This window comes from Coturnix japonica, chromosome 3 (genome assembly GCF_054131305.1).
Source record: "Coturnix japonica strain WE chromosome 3, WE-NBRP24, whole genome shotgun sequence".
NCBI lineage: Eukaryota > Metazoa > Chordata > Aves > Galliformes > Phasianidae > Coturnix > Coturnix japonica.
The window spans coordinates 10,488,438-10,507,960 of record NC_140665.1 but is presented as its reverse complement, the minus strand read 5'-3'; the positions used below and the strand labels follow the sequence as shown (position 1 = coordinate 10,507,960).

General features: G+C 44.6%; 1 protein-coding gene across 4 annotated transcripts in view; it reads left to right on the top strand.

The window, feature by feature from the left end:
* Window positions 1-17,011, top strand: part of COMMD1 (copper metabolism domain containing 1) — a 53,636-nt gene extending 36,625 nt beyond the window's left edge. For 3 of the 4 annotated variants that reach the window (XM_015856917.3, XM_085542694.1, XM_032443935.2), the window contains one exon: window positions 16,864-17,011. In XM_015856917.3, coding sequence (XP_015712403.2) covers window positions 16,864-16,971 — 108 coding nt within the window. In that variant the 3' untranslated portion in view covers window positions 16,972-17,011. Of the gene's footprint in view, window positions 1-6,668; window positions 6,841-16,863 lie in introns of all 4 variants that reach the window. The other variant, XR_014944448.1, reaches the window with a different exon arrangement.
* Window positions 17,012-19,523: the final 2,512 nt, after the last annotated feature.

Below are 19,523 nucleotides of genomic sequence, written 5' to 3'. Positions count from 1 at the left end.
GGTGTTTCAAATATGAATCAAATCTACCATATTAAAATGATTGTTTTTGGGGCAGACTCCCTCTTCTATGAAGAGGAGATGCAAAACTCAGCTCTCTAGTGGGTGCTTCTTTTCCCTCTTGTATGGCTGCAGGTTGCATTTCCTGCTGTCAGTGGAAGTCACAGAATACCTGCTCTGATGCATGTGAGGACAAGCAATCAAGGAGAGAATCTGTGACCAAAGGAAAAGGTTGATCACAGACTAAGCTCAAGGCTCAGCCTAGGCTGGCTCAGCCTAATCTATAAGAAAGGCCAGACTCTTTAGCAGAGTCTGTTGTGACAGGACAAGGGGAAATAGTTTCAAACCAGAGATTTAGACTGGATAAAAGGAAAAATATTATACACCATGGGTGGTGAGGCACAGATGCAGGTTGCCCAGAGTGGTGGTGGATGTCCTATCCCTGGACATGATCATGCTGAATGGGGCTTTGAGCACTGTAGCTGTCCCTGATCATTGCAAGGGTTTGGACTAGATGGCCTTTACAGGTGCCGTCCAACTCAAATGATGCTATGAGATGGCAAATTAGGAAGTACATTTAGGGGAAAGTATCCCATAGGCTGCACAGTCTGGATTCCCTAACTCTCCTTGGAAGAATAAACCAAAACTTTTCAGCTTCTTGCTGGCTTTGTTTGGGAGCTGTCAGCTGTTGGTGTGTGTTTCTGTTAGCGGCAAGGTCTGTACAACAGAATGTCTCTATGATCAGCGAGGGAATGAGAGGGTAGTGATGCAAATGAAGCTCCAAATATATATGTTAAAGCTGCTTTTCTAGCTACTTTCCTTAATAGCAATAAATCTCATTGAGCAGAGTGCATCATGTGTCACTGTGGATACAGCTGTTCTGAGACAGAAGGACTTCAGACAGGGCTCCTGGCTCTCAAGACCCAGGTACCGGGTCCTTTTGCTCACCTTGTAGTGGGTGATGCTGTGGAGACCAGAACATAAATGCTGGCTCTTCGTTGTACTCAGATAAAAGGGTTGTAGATGGAGAGAAGTATCATGTTTAGTTATTTAATGACAAGAAATGACCTCAGTTCTGTTTCTGGTAATACACTCCCTTCTAAATGTTTTGTCTGGAAAAAGTCTTATCCTGGTTTTAAACACTAGATCTTTTCTAATTACAACTTGGTTCTTTGGTTTTCCAAGTAACTGTTCCTCTCAAGCTGTTATTTTTAGCTACTGGAGTCTCTTGTATTTTAGGAGAAGTGTGTAGCCTGAGGTTTAACTCAGTCAGGCCAGTAAATAAGAATTGTTTTTTGGTTTCCTTCCCTTCATCCTGTGTGTCAACAGCTTCCAAAGGGGACCTACGTTTTTATTGTCCGGTACTGATGAAAATGTCTCGAGTTATTATACCCATTACAAAGGGTGAGCAATGGTCTAGATGGCCTTTATTGTCTTTTCTTGTTCATGAATGATTCAAAGAATAGTATCCAGTTCCTAGAAGCTCCCGGGCTTCATTTTTAACTTTGACTGATTGTTTACTTGAATAATAAGTGATGATAACTTCAGTGCAGTCCTGAGGCACCCGGATCACTGATGGCTCACTGTAAGTTCAGCAACAGTTAAAAATGCGTTTCCCCACAGTTTTTAAAGCTCCACGTCATTTTGCTCACAAAGAAGATCACTTCTGTAGGATTAGGTGGAGTTGTTGCATTTGCTTGGAATTTTCTATTAATAACCATCTTGAGAAACAGTTCCAGGCATCCAAAAACGAGTAATAAAAAAAGGAATTGCTCTGGAGGGCTGGTCCACATGGAAAATGAGCTTCTTTTGTTCTGTCCCATGAAAGAGTGATGGACAGTGACCCCACTGCCTCTCCTGCACAAGGTGATAAACTGGTTTTCAGGTTCTTCTGCAGTGGTCACTCTGCATTTAGTCCCTTACAGGAGCACTGACTCTTTTGGAAGGAAGTTAGAGATTTCATCACCTCCTTTCTTCAGAAGCAGCTCTGGAGAACCATTGGAGGAGGAAGGACTGTAATTCACCCCGGTTAGTAACCATGTAGGAGAGGCATTCTGTAAGGGAAATCATTCATTGCTTCTCTCAAACAGCAACCAAACAGTTTAGTTCTCACCACTACTTCATTTCTCTCTCTTGAGGGTAAGTTCTGTAGGGCCCCGTGCTGTCTGAACTTCACATGTAGTCCCAGTGCAGTGTGCCCAGGTGGCCAAGAAGGCCAGTGGCATCCTGGCTTGTATTGGGAATGGTGTGGTAAGTAGGACTAGAGAAGTCATCCTGCCCCTGTACTCGGCATTGGTGAGGCCTCACCTTGAGTACTGTGTTCACTTTTGGGCTCCTCAGTACAGAAAGGACATGGAGGTGCTGGAGCAGGTACAAAGAAGGGCAGCAAGGCTTGTGAAGGGCTTGGAGAATATGCCCTGTGAGGAGAGACTGAAGGAACTGGGGCTGTTTAGTCTGGGGAAAAGGAGGCTGAGGGGAGACCTTGTCACTCTTTTCCAGTATCTGAAAGGTGCTTACAGTGAGAGCGGGGCAAGTCTCTTCTCACTGGTGACAGGTGACAGGACGAGGGGAAATGGCCTCAAGTTTTGCCAAGGTAAGTTTAGGTTGGATATCAGGAAAATTATCTTTACAGAGATGATTGTTAAGCACTGGAATGGGCTCCCCAGGGAGCTGGCTGAGTCACCATCCCTGGATGTGTTTAAAAACCATTTGGATGTGGTGCTCGGGGACATGATTTAGAAGTGGGTTGTTAGAGTACTGTGGTTAGGTCATGGTTGGACTCGATGATCTTTAAGGTCTTTTCCAACCTGAGTGATTCTATGATTCTATGAATACTGCTCAAGATTTGCTGCTGGCTCTCCTGCTAGCAGTGCAGGCTGCAAAGAGTGATGTCTGCTCATCTCCCAGTCCTGCTTTCCATGCCATGGGGCACTGTGTGCCTCTAAGTGAACACATGGGACTGAGACAGTTTATTGAGAGCCACCTTGCATAGAAGGACTTAGGGGTCCTAGTGAACAATGAGATGGACATGAGCCAGTAGTGTGTGCTTGCAGACCAGGTGGTCAATGGTATCCTGGGCTGCATCAACAGAGGGGTAATAGCAGGGAGAGGGAGGGGATATTGTGCCCCTTTGCTCTGCCCTTGTGAGGCCCCATCTGGAATATTGTGTCCAGATCTGAAGCTTCCAGCAAAATAGGATGTGGAGCTGTTATAGGATGGGTCTAGAGGAGGCATGAAGATGCTCGGAGGTCTGAAGCACCTCTCCTGTGAAGAAAGGGTGAGGGAGCTGGGCTCAAGGCTCTGAAAAGATTTCCAGTGTTTAAGAGGAGCTTAGAATCAGGAGGGAAACCAACTTTTATCATGGCCTGATACTGATAGGATAGAGAGAAATGGTTTTAAGCTAGAACAAGGTAGATTTTGATTACATGTTGGGGGAAAATGTTTCTCCCATAGGGTAATGAGGCCCTGGCACTGCTGCCCAGAGAGCTGTGGGGGCCTCATCCCTGGAGATACCCACAGCCAGGTTGGATGGGCCCTGGGCAGCAGGAGATTGGAACTTGATGGGCTTTAAGGTTCCCTTTCAACCCAAGCCATTCTGTGGTTCTATGACATACAGGCTCTTAACTTCTCTTCCAAATTCTGTCTCCTCAGGTGCCATGGGGCTTGTGGTCTATTAAAATGTGTCTCCTTTCTGTGTACTCTGTGCATGTCCTTTTGGAGCTGCTGAGTCTATTGATGTGTTGGTGTTGTGATTAAAATAGAAAAAGCATAGCCAGCCTTTAGTTTCTATTCCCTTCTTGGGCTTGTTTCCTGTCACTGTAATTTGAGCAGAGGTGAAGGTGCTCTACACACTGCAGCACTCACATGCTATTTAAACCCATTCTTCCCCTGATTCTAAATGCAGTCATTATTTCCCTACTGTCCATGCTGACTGCAAATCACATCAAGGCTGTTGTGGTCAGGCTCCCTGAGGCCCAGTTTACAAGGTGATATTTTTATTTCAGAAAGCTCTCCACCCATGTCCTGATCATAAGACATCCTTCAGCTCTGTCTTCTTGAAGGCTGAGAACTTTGGCTTGGTTTGGATGAAACTTGGAGGTTGTTTTGTGGCTGGAATAGAGGAGATCTGGAGTTTTTCTTGCAGATAGCATGGGCATGATGGAAACCTGGAGGTGAAGGAAAGGAAACGTCTCCCTAGTGTTTGGTGCCTTGCCACACTGAGCTGAACAGAATTTGATGCCCATATGAACAGATGCACAAAGGCATATGTAGACAAAGTGAGTGCGCTTGCACACACACTGCTCAGTCTTTGTCAGCGTTTGCTCTTAAGACACTTTGAGATAAAGACTAGATATCTTATTGCTGAGGAGGCCAGTGAGCTGTGACAAGGAAGAATATATTCAGGGCATAACACAATATTGTTTGAGTAAATTGGTGACTGATGTGCCTGGATGAAATGAAGCGAGGTCACTGCCACCATTGCAGGCGTCTCCCCAGCTTGTCTGATTTCAGCCTCACCAGCAGCCAAGTCTTGTAAGGTCATTATTGCCAATAGGTTGCAGAAGACTACCTGATGGTGCAGTGAAATCTATGAAAGCTGAGGATGCAGCAGCCCCAGGTCAGTGAAGTGCTCCTTCCTGGCACTAGAGTGATCAGGCTGCATTTTGCTGACGTTTCGCTATTCCTCCTCCTGAAGAGTTCACCTCTCTCTGAACTTTTGTGTTTGCTCGGGGAGTTGTCATTTTTCTAAGTTAGATTCAAAACCGCTGAGTCAGAATTTCCTCGGTTCCACTGAGGCAATACTTTCTGTATGCTGAGATAACCCTATCAGCGTGCCTGCCCAAGAGAAATTCAAAGAAGACTGTTGAACAGTTTGTCCACTCTTCCATCCATCCTTTGCAATGTGTATGACAGGATAAACCCAGTGAGCCTATAGAAGGACAAGTCAAGTCTGGAGCTGTCTGCAACCGTTTTATTCTTCAAAATTCATCAGTGTGCTAAAGTCAATATTAACCCCTCCAGAATAGCACAGCATTCAACTGCGTGTCAGGAGAGCTTCTTTCAGAAAGATCTATAGGGTGTTTTTTGGCAGAGATGAAGCGTTCTGGTTTTGTATGTGCCAAAGATGGGTCAGGTCCAGCAGCTGGGTTCTGTTGCCTGTCTTCTGTCACTTCCAGACCATGAGCTGGCAGGAGCACAGCCTGGATCTTTGTGGAAGGTGGTAGAGCAAGTGCTTGTGGCACCCTGTGTCCCCCTGCCCCATTGGCAACAAACAAGCAAAAGCCATCAGCGATACTGCAGCAGTTTGAAGTGAGGAGCTGACTTCTGTGATGTCAGTGTAAGGTATTTTATCAGTGCTTAATTACAGCCCTTTGTTAACTGGTTGTGTACAAAAGTAGCACCAACACCATTAAGTGGGAAAGTTGATTCCTGATCCAGAACAGTTTATTGGAGAATCAATTGGAGAAGAGAAAAATACCATCTTTGTCTCCTGATTATTTTAGCAGCTCATTATAGCAAGAACACCCTATTCATAAGCCATGCTGGTATTTTAGAAAATACCACTGTAGTAAAACTTTCTTTAGATGCTCAGAATTTGTTTCAAAACCTGCTAATTGGGCCTGTGGGGATGAAGGCAGTTCCAAATGTAGAGCTACTTCCCAGCATACTTGATCTCAGGGTAATCCTTTATCCAAGGAAATTAAGGTATGTTTCTGTAGTGTCCAGTGGCACATTACCAAGTCTACAGTAGATCACTATGAATGCAATACAGCCCAATGTGCCACCATGAATGTTCTTTCTTGGAGCTCTTTTAGCTATTCTTGAAACTCTGTTTTAAATTTATGAGCACATTCAGCTCTCCTAGAAGTGAAACACTGCATAATACAGGCAAGTTCATTCCAGTGTTTGCTGTGCAGTCCTGCCAGTGCCCCTCTCTTCATCTGCAGTACTGCTGATGCATAGTCCTGTACTCTGCCCTAAAATGGCTTGGCAGGCTGGTGGAAGTTAATCAGTGTGGGTTTTGTGATACATGCAAACAACAGCTAACGTGTGCTGAACCCAGCCTTGTAATTAATATCAGCCTAGATAAGTTCTCCAGTTTCCGGAGGGGAGGCAACAGTGCTGCTGAGAAGGAGTCATTTGCATTTTGTAAACCTCTCTGAGGTTTGAGCTGTGAACGTTCACAGGAAGTAGAAAAGGTCTGAGTGCTGAATGGTTACTGAAAATGCCCATTCAGTTTCCAACAGTGTATCCCATGATAGCAAGCAAGAGAAGTGGCAGGAAATAAAGCTGATCAAAATAAAATAAAAAGAAGCAAGTCATTTAAACCATAAACAAGTATTTTTGTTACTGCAGCACACTGATGATCTGCAGGATTTGTTTCTGTCCGTACCTTTTGGTGAAGAGTACAGCAGACAGGGCAGCGATCAGCACAAACCTATTGCTTGCAAGTTTGGAAGGAGAAGAACCACACTTGAGGATGCTGGGCCACTCAGATGGGGTTATATTACATATCCACTTCAGTGCAGCCGCCTAAAAACAGGCACCAGCGCTCACTATTGCCCATCCTCCTCTTCTTCCTGTTTTCTTACAGCGGGAGCGACTGTCGATTTTGTATTACAGCTCTCACAGAAATGGGGAGGATGTGGGATGTGCCCTTTTCCTTGCAGCTCTAAAGCAAGAGCGATGACCTTACATCTGCCAGGGGAACTGGTTATGAACTGAGGTTCTGTTGATGCAGGAGAACAAGGCTGTGGCGTTACGGATCTTCTGCCATTGAGAAATGTGTGTGCCATGCCTCAGCTATGTGCCGATGTCCAAACCATGAGTGCCGACTGAAAAGTAAGATTGCTGCTGCGGGTAAAAAGAAGAGAGAATTCTGCCATGCATCAAAGGCACAGGAAGCTCAATGAGTCATTCATATCATCTCCATTTTCTTCTGGAGAGCTGGCTATGTTCTTTTATAACACACAGCCCTCTCCTTCCCTTGTTTGCAGGGAGAAAAGGAAGAAATAGCCAATTAAATATCTGGCATGGAGGAGCTGTAGCCTTTCTTTATGTGGGAGCATCTCCAATTCCCACGTGCTTATTTTTACATTCAGTTTCCATATGCTGAGTGGCTCACACATTAATTGTTAAATGGCTGCTCTGCAATTCAGTTATGGAAATGATTCCTGCTTCTGCACCACTTGCCCTTGAGTTGAGAAGGAGAGGTCAACCAAAATTAGATAACTTTCCTCTGAATCTTTTCTCTTTCTAAAAAAAGATGGTTCCACGTAATGCCTGTCAAGAAGGCTATGAAGTGCTGGGCATCAAAACAGCCCTTGTGGCAGGGCTGGTTTTGTGAATGTGTTGAGAACCAGCATCCTGAGCTCTCCTGATGGCTCTTTCAGAAAGATGCAGCAATGTGACTGTAATGCAGGTTTCATATTTTAGCCCTTTCCGCATTCTCTTCATAGAGATGAATGTGGAAATTGCAGTATCAATAAAGCAGAGTTGTAATATTAGCTGAGCAAAGGGAGCTGTGTGGGCAGAGCCTTGGGCTGCTTGACTTCAGTGGGATTCTGCGCAGGCACAAGTGTCCTCCCACGCTGAGCTCTGCGGGGCCGGAGCTGCAGCTTCAGCTTTCATTGTGAGCCTTTGCTTTTCCTCTCACACAGGGAAAGAAGAGATGGGTTGAGCATCATGCAGCAAATATTAGCAAGCACACACTCTGTGTTTAAAGGGGAAAAAAAAAAAAGGAAAGCAAATGGCAAGTCTGCAGCTTGTGCACTTTTTCAGCTCTGTTCTGTCAGTATTGCCTGCCCTGCACATGATGCCGCTGTTTCAGTGCGTTGGAACCAAAGGTCACCGAAGCAGCGCTGATTCCCACTAACCTTAGTGGGCTTTGTGCCACAGGAGCTGCTGTTGCAGTGATAAATCTGAGTGCGATGTCTGTCCCACTGAACATGGGGCTGTGCTGCTTCTCGTGGGAGGCTTCCCCTGCTGAATGAAAAGAGAGTGCTTTGCATTCTAAAAGTAACCAGGAAAAAACAGAGTGATTATAAAAAATGAAAGAAAGCCACTCTTTTCCCACTTTGGCTTATTTTTCACCGGTAAGTTCATGCATTAAAGAGAAGCAAGTGCCATTATTTTGGTCCCACTGAGTATTCGTGTTTGCAGTAGCAACAGAACTCCTGAGAAGTCCCTCTTGTCCTCATAAAGTCTATTTTCAGACCATTGGAAAGAGTGTAGATAGATGTCCTGAAAACACCAAAAACAAATGAACAAAAAAAGCCTCTTTGGCCTAAGTGTATATGCTGTGTATTTTAAGAAGGATCACAAAAAAAACCCCAAAAAAACAGCTGAACTGCAGGCTTGTTTTCAAGCCCATGGTTTTTGTGCTTTCAGATGAGCCCTTCTGTCCTAATTAGAGTGATGGTTCACTCTCCATTTAGTGGCCCATTTGTGTGTTATCCTGGGTCTGTGTGACTCACAGTGTGCTGTGACAGAGGCTCCATGTTTTGTTGGGCTGTGATGCAGGTGCCACTGCTGCATGTACCAGCATCTGCTGGGTCTGCCTTCGTGTTCCTCCCCTATAGGTAGTCATGTACCCTGGAGGAAATTAATGCCTGGCATCTCTGTGTTGCTATAAACACAGCGGGGATGGATGTTAGTGAAGAGGCCCTTGAAAAAAACAACTTTTTCATATTTCTTGGACATGGATGTATTTATTTTAGCCATGTCAGGCCAATCCCCAAGGTACAGGTACAGGAATCCAGTTGGGAGGGGATTCTGGGGGACTCAGCTCCTTGCTGCTCAGGGAACAAAGGCATTGCATGGCCTTAAACAACCATTTGTGAAGTGTGCAGGACAGGAGATCTAGGTTAGATGTTAGGAAGAAATTCTTCACCCAGAGGTTGTTGAGGCCCTGGCACTGCTGCCCAGAGCTGCGATGCCCCGTCCCTGGAGGCCAGGTTAGATGGGCCCTGGGCAGCCTAAGCTGGTGGGGGGCAGCCCTGCCCACAGCAGGAGTTGGGGCTGGGTGGGCTTTAGGGTCCCTTCCAACCCAACCCATCCTGTGATTCTATGATTTTTGTTTGAGCTCTGTATTTTTAAGTGTTTTGTCACTGTGCTCTGCACTTCCCTCATCTGTTCTTCTATTTCAACAGAGCCAGGTACCTCTTAGATTACAGTGCCAGCAAGCATGACTCAGAAGGGGACAGAAAAGAAGGTTTTCAACACATCTCATTCTTAAATGCTCATTCCGGTAGGAGTCGGCGTCATCTGGTGCCCTGGAAAATACAGCCACTTGAGCTGTCTGAGACTGTTCATTTCCAGCCAGCTTTAATTCTCAGTGTAATACTTTTAGGGAGGGCATTAATGGGTAGTTGAGGCCTTTATATAATATGGATAAACTAAAACATTAAAGAGCTGTGAGGGAACAGGAGATATCTGGTTTGGGGGATGCTACCAGCCTGGTAATTATGCAAGCTGGTTGTGCTCACAGGCAGAGTGTGCCAGGGTCCTCTTAAAGGTTAGCTCCTTTACTGAACTTCTGGCTGTATTCTTTGATAACGTGGCTGTTTCTAAATGCAGATTACTTAGATTGCGTGTATATAGTTTGTATGAAGGCAGCTCTCACTGCTCAGTCCTGTTTTCCTCCTCTTTTATGAGAATAATACATTTCAATTGCAATTAAGGGAGACGACAAAACCTTAAAGGTACACCTGGAGCAGAAACACACATCAAGAAAGATGGAGATGGGTATTTCAGCTTTAAAACAAAAAACCAAAAATACGGTGTAAGAAAAAGAATATAGATCAGCACAGAAAGACAGTGATCCTAGGTGAGGAGGGATGTTTAAGGTCCCCTACAGGGCACTTCTTCCCAGTGAAAGCACATAACCTTGCAGCGGTGCTGCTGAGAGCTGTGTTGTTAGAGGAGAGCTGACACATCACAGCTCACACACACTGCGATGGAGCTCTGTGTTCTTTGGTACCCTTGTGAGCACTGGCAGAGCGGGAGCTCCCAGGAGGGGCAGCTGGGATGAGCTGCAGGGAAATGGCTTTGGGAAGTAAGACGAGAAGCTGATGCTCTGCCAGAAACAGAGCGTGTTTCTGTAGTTCTTAAATACATGTATTGATTCAAATGTCACGGTGGTACAAAGGGAATTTAATAAGGCTTTATTTTTAGAGCTGTCTCTAACGCTTCTCAGTACAGTTTGGTGAAATGTATGGATGTTGCTATATTGCTTTTCCTTTTAAAACCTCTTAAGCCCTGCCAGGTACCTGTAAGTATGCTCTAGGGCATTCAGATGGAGAAAGGTGAATACCAATGTTAAACATAAAATTCATTATGTTTTCCTTTAAGATTTCATCTTATGACAGGCACTGGAATTGCATAGGATCCCTGAAAAGCCCTTTTCAAATGGAGGGACAGTGTGAGACTCCAAGAGTTTTCAGTCTAATTCACACTCTTCAGATGACTGGGACTGGCAGACACGTTTGTTACAGAATGAACTTGATTCCTCATAAAGCTTTTATGTACGTACCGTCTCCTAAAAAGGTGTTAGACCAGGGACTTCCAAAACTGACCACAGACTTTACCTAAATGCTCTGTAGACGTTTTTTAAGCTTGCCTACTAAAATGAGATTTGTGTAAAGAGGAGTTAGGAGGCAAATGTAGTTCTTAACTGGTGATTTTGTTTGCCTTCTCTTCTGCATAATATCTGGGCTGGAGACCCTCCCAGGGCTGTATACTGATGTTAACAAGGAAGTGTCAGTGTACTCAGGAGGTGTGGTAATTTATTTTGTGTGCTGTCACACCTATTTATCTCAAGCCAGTCAGGCAGCAGAAGAAGAACGCCCTGTTGAAGGTTAACTATCCCACACTTATTGTTGCAGGGCTTGAAAGAGCCTTAGTTTCAGCTCTTGCTTTCAAAGATACTTTGATTTGGCAAAACCAGAGAGCAGTAGTGACATGCTTTACATCCCAGCTCACTTTGCCTTTCTTCATAGGGGAGATGCTCCAGGCCCTTCACAATCTTTGTGGCCCTCTGCTGGACTCTTTCCAAGAGATCCCTGTCTTTTTTGTACTGGGGAGCCCAGAACTGGACACAATATTCCAGATGAGGCCTCACCAGGGCAGAGTAGAGGGGGAGGATCATCTCGGTCCCTCTCAGCAGAGCTCCTCTCCAGCAGGTCATCCCCCAGCCTGTACTGGTGCATGCAATTATTCCACCCTAGATGTAAGACTCTATGCTTGCTTTTGTTAAACCTGATCAAGGGGTCCATTCTGAACTTTGAGACTCAGCTGAAGGGCTTTCCTGGCAGTTTTATCTGACCCTGTTTCTGTGTCATGCAGTCAGAGTGACCTTGCCATAGTTAGACCTGAACTCTCAGCAGGCAGGAGGCTGCAGTGCCATGCACGTTCCATACATTTAGACATAAGACACCGGCCAGTGAGGGACAGATGAAAGGATTTCCATCCTTTCTACCTCCCATGGCAGCCAATGGCCTCGGCATGTTTAGAAAGGCATTTTTTTGCGGTCATCTTCGCAACTACATCAGCGTGTTGTACAAGGCTAACAGAGGAACCAGGTAGGCAAGAAACCATTGATCAGATATGCCCAAATAAAAAGTTGCAGGTCTAACATTTCAGGAAGTCATCTGGAAATGAGAATTAAATTTGCATTTTGACAACCCAAACAGATACATTTCTGTGCAAATTAGATTAGCACCAGCAGAGCAAGGACTTGTATAACCTTTCCCTTCCCTCCCCAGCAAGGTGCTGTAAGAATTGGATTATCATTCACATTACTACAACACATCGAGACTGTTGTGTTGTGCTCTTAGAAAAGATGTCTGTGGTGCATTTTCTGTAAAACAACAGAGGGTTTCAGCTCCTTGGAGTCAATAATGAATGCGCAGTGTCATAGCAGTATCTGGAACACCATGCTTGTGACTGAGTGCTCCCTCAGCGCTGAGATGAAACGTGAGATTGCTAATCACAAATGCGGGATAATTAACTGTGAGACACAGACAGTTTGACTGTGTCAGACTGTATTTATACACGGTGGTATCATGTTTGTAGGTGGAAGTGTATGTAAGCGGCACTTGGAAGAGTTTGTGTGGGGAGAGCACATGGCAGGATGATGCTCTGGGAAAGGGATGTGGGCATTGCATGAGGTTCAGGAAATGAAGCAGGCACAAATCAAAGGGACTGAAAAAAAGAGAGGAAGTTGGAAGGCTTATGGGTAAAATAATGGGGTAGCATCACCAGTTTGAAAACAGCACAGCCATATGTGAAGATACACACCTTGCATCAAGGAATTAAGCTGTATTTTAGTAATTCTTTATGACCTGAAATATAAAAGATCTTCAGAGTAAGCTTCCTTCCAATTAGTTTCACTGATATTTTTTTCCCCTAACACTTTCTGATAAGAAATCTGTGCCTCCAAAAGGCACAAGCACCAGCAGGGTAAAACTGTGTGTCTCTCTGCATCCATAAATAACCATCTTTCATTTAGGGTTCAAAATGCTGACTGGAATATTTCAGTAGGTTGCTAACATTTGAGCAATGACGTCACATTTGCTGTGCAGTATCAGAGAACTGGTCTTAGCGCCTGGGATTATTCCAATTGCTGCAATGCTTTCTATTTAATCCGTGGTATTACAGGCTTGATCTTACATTAAAAGAATTAAAGAGGAATCTGCATGGCGTTAAACTTCTTTTTTTTCTTAGTTGATGTAATAGTCATTAGCTGAAGAGATCCTTGGTTCATATAGCACCAAAATCACACAAAGGAGTTAGATTGGTACGGCAATAAGTATTTCTGCATTATTTTATGCAGGATCATGGACAAGAATTACACTTTACCACAGTGTTTTTGAAGGCCGTGGTTACGGTTTTGTTGCAAAAGTAGTTCTGAACCCGATTAAAAGTAGTGAATTTAGTACTGTCAGACATGGTTCTATAAAGTCAGTGGGTTCCAATTTGCCTGGAATTACCTACATTAATGATCTGAAAATAACTTCCAAAGTTTGCCATAGGATCTCTGTTGATGGAAAGTGATGGCAGCTTTGTTGCAGCTTCTCCTATTTTATCATGCTAGTTCGGCTCTTGGCAGCACAGGTTTGGTTCTTCTTCCATTCCCCACATTTTTCTGATCTGAGAATCTAAGCAGCAGGAGTAAATCACTCTCATAAACATCTGACAATCAATATTTCCTCTTAGCATGAATCACCCAGTTCAGTGTGCTGTCACTTTGATTCTTACAGAAGAAAAATAAGCTCAAACCCAATATTTCCCTTCTTTTTGGGTCATCTCTTCGTACTTTCTAGAACACTGTCAAGGTAACTCATGCATTATCTTTTATATTGCTGTAGCCTGAATTATAATGCGGGTCATTTCTGGCTCCCTCTTCTGCCACTTATTCTGGGACACTCATATAACAGGTACCACAGATGCTTGCACGGAAGAGACAACATGGCATCCAGAGCAGAAGTAAGCCCACTATATTGTAAGCATCCAGACCCTCAGTGCCAGGATGAGTCACATTTACATTGTGTGCATTGGGTGTCAAGGAGAGGCCTCTTGGTAGAGGAGTTTGGAAGCAAATAACAGTAGTAAGGGTGATACTGAGATGACTTCATTGAGATTTGTTTATGAGGGATGGTTTGTTGCCATGTGGCAGTGCAGTAGGAAATTCTCTTTGCTTTTCTTCCTCTCCAAGCTAATGTTAAATGCTTATAAGTTTGACCATCGTGACTTCAGAGTCTTTATTTACCAATAATGCACTTAATTACTTATGTAATGTCTGTGTGGTGTTTTTCCTGGTTAACAGAGGAGGTAGGAGATTTGCTTGGCTGCAGAGTATGCAGTGATCCGTAAGGAGAAGTGCCATGTGGAAGTAAAGAACTTGTTATTTATTGCTTAGCCCTGAGGAACTAAGAGGTCTGCGGAAAGCAGCAAGATTGGTTTCTATAGGAAGCGTTGTGTCAGGAATTTCTTTGATTCAGTCTTCCATATATCTGATGGAGAAGTGAGTTACTTTTGATTTCAGTCACCTATTGCTGAACAGTTGGCCTTCAGCCCCCCAGAAAGGCCACACTTCTAAGCTCTTGTCACTTACTGGTGGTCTCAAGACCTTCAGTTGCACTGGAGATGTGGCTTCCACAATCCTTTAAGTTAAGAAAAAAGCCTTCAGAAATAAGGCACTTTAATTACCACAATATCAAACTGTTAATAAAGATAATATTCCCTCCCTAGCAAGGGGCGTAACAACACCGCAACAAAACGTAATGGGATATTGATGGGAAGGTTCAATCAGCACTGCCATCCCACCAACATCCAGCTCTGATGGTGTGGGCCAGCAAAATAAAACAGGAGGCATTACTTTCAGAGCACCACAGCTGGGTCAGGTTGGTCAGGGCCAGGATCTGGGCATCTAAGCTAAATCAAATGCTCAAATGCTTCAACATGAAGCAATAGAAGAGTGGAAGTTAATGGGATCCTTTTTGATGAGTGTGTCAATGATGCAGTGGAGAACAGCTGTATATATATATATATATATATACACACATACATATATATTAATATATATATGCAAAGTTTTTAATGCTTGAGAATTGGCTTTCTCAAAATAAGGCTTTTTTGAGGTGAGAGGCAGTTGTGCTTCTGAGTGTTATTCTAGCAATAGAAGCAAGAACGCTGGTGTTGACAAAGATGTTCTCTTGTGTAAATATTTTTGCTACTCTCTGTTACTGAAACAAACAGACCAACCTGGCAGACCTGATTCATGGCTGGGGAAGGGCATGTTCTGGGCATGTTAGTTTTGCAGCTCCTTTTTATAGCTCAGGCTCAGGATGGAAATGGGAGGAGGGGTATATGGGCAGAGAATGTGGTAATTACACAGCTATAGTCCTATACTTATAGCCAACTGTTAGCTGCTTTATAGACAAAAGTGTGCTTTACCAGCACTCTTTGGCTTGCATAAGGTGGCATGCACAGTCTTAGTGTAATGCAGGAGTGTGCTTTTGCTCAGTTTACTTCTCTTTTAACTGACACAACCTGAAGTGGGGAAACAAACTGACTTATGCCTTAGGCTCATGCAAAACCACCTCCACCAGAATGAGGTGCTTGGTTCTGCTCGCACTCACCTTGTGATTAAGCTGTAAAAGCAGCTGATGCAGATCTTAAGGGTTGCATGGGCAGACTTTGCCTTGGGGAAATCTGCTTGGGAATGAAGGCTCACATGACCTGAGGTACGCAGTTGTGACCGGAAAGCCCGACTTTTCAGCGTGAGTCTGGCGTCGGATTCATCCTGCTGGGGGCTGTCACCCGGGGCTGCATGTGGTGCCGTCAGTCCTTCCTAAAAGGTCTGCTCTGTTCTGGTCATGTCAGTAAGAGTGATTCACTCCAGCATGGGAATGTGATGTGGTTTCAGTCTGATGCCTCCAAGAGCCTCAGGTTGTTAACTGACTGGTGGCTTGAGATGTGACTTTGCCATTGCTTCCTACTCAAGGAGCGTACAGGGAGATGTTTCAGGGTTTCATTTGGCTTTCTCATGCAGTCTCCTAAGTTTACAAACACATCTTCAGGCAGGTGTGAGCTCTATTTTTAATAATCCTTAATCAGACAGGAATCTACAAGGAAGCTCACTGCCAGATAAAGGTAAGCTGTGGAATCCCTCACCAAACATTTGTTATGCATGCTGTCCAGCTGTCATTATGTTCTACAGTGCCATCCTCTATATTTTCTATGGGGGCTATAGCACTGAGGACATGACAACAGCCATTGTCAAAGGCAAGAAAGTATGAAAGCCGTTGCATCCACGTCCTGTCTTCATTGTTATTCATCCCAAATGTTGTCCCGGTCATTTAATGAAACGCTGGTGGACTGTACTGAGTAATATTATAGGGGTGAATAGTTGAGAAGAACAGCCTAGAGTGAGTTTCCAATAGCATACTTGATACTGAAATTTAGTGAGAGCTTCAGTTGTAAAAATGGATGTTTGTAATTTGCATCTGTCTGCTGACTTTATCCATGCATATAAACTGTTTGTTCTGCCAACGCAAATGAAGTTGGAGTGGTTTTGTCAGACGAAGAAACTCATTTTGAATTAATGACAGCAATTGAGTGTGCTCGGAACCACATGGGATGTGCAGCTGCTCTCCTGCAGCATCTGTGTTACGTACAGGAATTCTGTGTGCCATCAGCTCTGGGTGCTAAAACTATCCCAGTTTCTCTTAAGGAAACATCCTTTCGTATTTGCTGCTTGCACTTTCATTTCAGATACTTTCAGTGTGTTCCTCTGCCACTGATAGTGCTTCACCTGGGGTGGCCTTTGCTATGCAGTCACATTCCCTGTGGCCTCAAACGTTTCCTCTGGTGGAATCACCATAGGAAGTGCTTAGTGACTGTAGGCAAACCAGTGGATAACACCAAAGGCCTGGAGATGTCAGGAGGCCTTTTCACATTTGTATTTACTAATGAGTAGCACATGATTAGAATTTCTATGTACATATGCTTTATTTTCTGAGCCTTTGATAAGATCCCTTGTAGCTCCTTTACTACACCCCACACCTGTCAGAGAGTAACAAATCAGTGCTGCTGCTTAACTTGTGAGTTTAAATTGGTGCTAGAGATGTATGTCATCAGCTAATGCGTGTCCTGCTTGGCAGCAGCAGGTTGGCCTCCAGCGTGTACTGCTCCTACTTGGTATGTTGGTTGCAAACCTTTGGGAGGTAGAAAACCTCCTCTTCACCAGGAGTAAAGGAGATACAGGATATAAATGGGCAGGAATACACTATTCTTATTCTGTTCTATGCCTGAAAAATTATCACCTTTCTCAACTCCTGTTTTTGCAATTTTGTTTTGTAGGAATCTGAGTTTCTCTGCCTGGAGTTTGATGAGGCCAAGGTGAACCAGATGCTGAAGAAACTCTCAGAAATAGAGGAGAGCATGACTGCATTGACTCAGACCACCTGACTCACAGAGAATAAAGAGATGGCAACTCAAAAAACACAAACGACCTTGGTACTTATTCATAGTGCCTGTTCCTGTTAAGAAATAGGTAATGATTGTTAAGTATGGGTGATAGCTGTACAACACATTCAGAACAAAGCATGGTTGAAGTTCAGCTGGGAAGCTCTCTCCAGCCCCTCCTCCAGGCCTGTTCTTTAAGGCAGCAGTGATGTTGCTTATATAAAGCTCTGCATAATCATCTCTTCCAGTTTAGAGTAGCTTTTCTCTTTCTTTTTTTTTTCCTACCCATCAGTTTCTTACTCTTCCAGATGCTGTAAATGCTGCTCTGGGAGAACAGTGAAGGTAAATTGGCCAATTGTGGCAGGGGAGAAATGAGCAGAAGGAAGAGACAGACCGGGGGGATTTGTGTTTATCCTTCCAAACCATGGGCTATGTAGGACAGATCTACCTACGCAAACTCTGCCTGCCCAGAGCTTGGAGCACAAGAGATGAAGTGCAGAGAGTTGAGGGAGAAGGGTCACAAACACACTTTTTTCTAATCACAAGTCTTTGTGCTGCTGAGGATTAAGTAAATGGTTCCCAAGCATGTGAGCTGGCCCTGCAGGGCTGCTGATGAATACTCACCCCATGCCACAGAGAGCCATGGGACAGCCACGGGAGCATCTCTTGGCCATCACAAGGTGACACTGGTTTCCCAAAAGCCTGATGTAGTGACAAGCTTCCAAAGCCAATTCCAACCTGCTTCCCTGAAGGCTGGCTGCCCCTCTTAACCTTCTGGCTCCTGAACCTTATATGGCACAGCCCTGGCATGCGCTGCGTAATGTGTTTGAGAGGCCAGCGCTTTGTCAGTGCGCAGTTTAACTTGGCTGCTCTTTGCCATGATGTTTGTCTTGACCTTGCAAACTCCCAGGCTAAGCCCAGAGTTTGTAGTGTGGGTGTGCTCAGCTAGGAATCCTCAGAAGGAAAATGCTCTTGGGAAATGTGCAGATTATAAAGCTCTGTTGATAAAATAGTTGTGTGAAGAAAACATCCAAAAGCAGATAAGATACATACAGAGCACCGTGACTGGAACTGAGCTGTGGCTTTTTTGGCTGTGGGAACTTGCCTCTCTTCCTGGCCATAACACAGACCTGCAGCCAGGCAGGACTGAGCTGAGGTGTTTTGCTTCACATGTTTTGGTTCAGGGGTTGTCCACTTTGCCACAACAGGAGCAATAACCATAATTACTGCCTTCCCTGTGCAGGATGATGTGGAGGAGCCGCATGGAGCATGATGGTTCCTACTGAGAACTGCCTGGTAGTCCATAGAGTAGCAATGGAGCACAACCCTGGTGTGTTGCTCTTGTTACTTACAGGTTGGAGGCTACACTGCTTCTTCCTTAGCTTCATAAGCAACCTTTTCCTGAGCAAAAATTACATTGGCTGTCTGTACTAAGACAGAGATGCTGTAACTAAAGTGCTCCTCACTGATTCTCCACGTGGTTTTTCTGGCTTGTAGAGTTGCCAGGTTATACTTGGAAGCACACGCTCTCTTTTCAAAGCAAGGAAAGGGCACCTTTTCCCATCTGCCTGGTCAGGAGGTAAAGCATCATCCAAGCCAGTTTGTATCACCACACTCGGAATTAACATTTGCTTTCCCATGCTTCTGCCCAGCTCTTACAGCCACCCCGTTCTCCCCTCTATCTGGAAGGAACATGCAGCCCCAGCTCTTCACTTTCCCCTATCTGGCTGCAGCTGATACTTGTCAGAGTGGAACAGGATGGGGGCTGCTGAGCCTGGTCCTCACACCAGTCGGTGAATAATCAGGGGTGTGAAATGCTGAGTGGCTGCTGATTCTCCTGGCTTTCCACTTGCCTCCTCTCAATGTTCATTTCATTATTTTTCCACATTTTAGCACATGTTAAAAAAAAAAACAACCTCAAGGTCAGGGAAGGATCGTGATCTTAAGTAACTTGCACCGTGTCAAACATACTTATTGTTTTATTCTAACATGGTCGGAGGATAGGAAAATATGCTATAAATGGAAATTAAAGAGAAACAAACTGGGAATGGATGTCAGGAAGTATTATTTCATACGAAGAATAATAAATACATGAAATGGCTGAGCAGGCAAGGCACGGCAGGGAGGCTGGGGCAAAAAAAGATGGGGGGTTATGGGACACTTTCCTAGTAGTGGTGAGATGGTTAAATTGAATCCTCCTCGTTTCCTTCTTGGTGGCTCTTAGTAAACTACCAGGCAAAAACTAGGAATATAATCTTAATATTTTTGGGCCCACACTGCTCAACCCTTGGTAAGGACACTGCAGTCACTGGACAGCAAAATCGTTTCTGCTTCACAGGCTTTGACATGGGCAGGCAGAGGATGCTGTGCTTTCTCAGACTGAGCGAGGAGAACAGATTTCCCCCTTGAGCAGGACTGTGCCTGCTCTCAGCTGAGAGTGGTGGAGGAGAAGAGGCCTTGGATGCAGCTCTGCTGTGCTTCCTTGAGTGAAGGACTAGAGTACCCTTGGCTTGTTGTTGGAATGCACGGACCTTACCTGCTATCACTGATCCAAA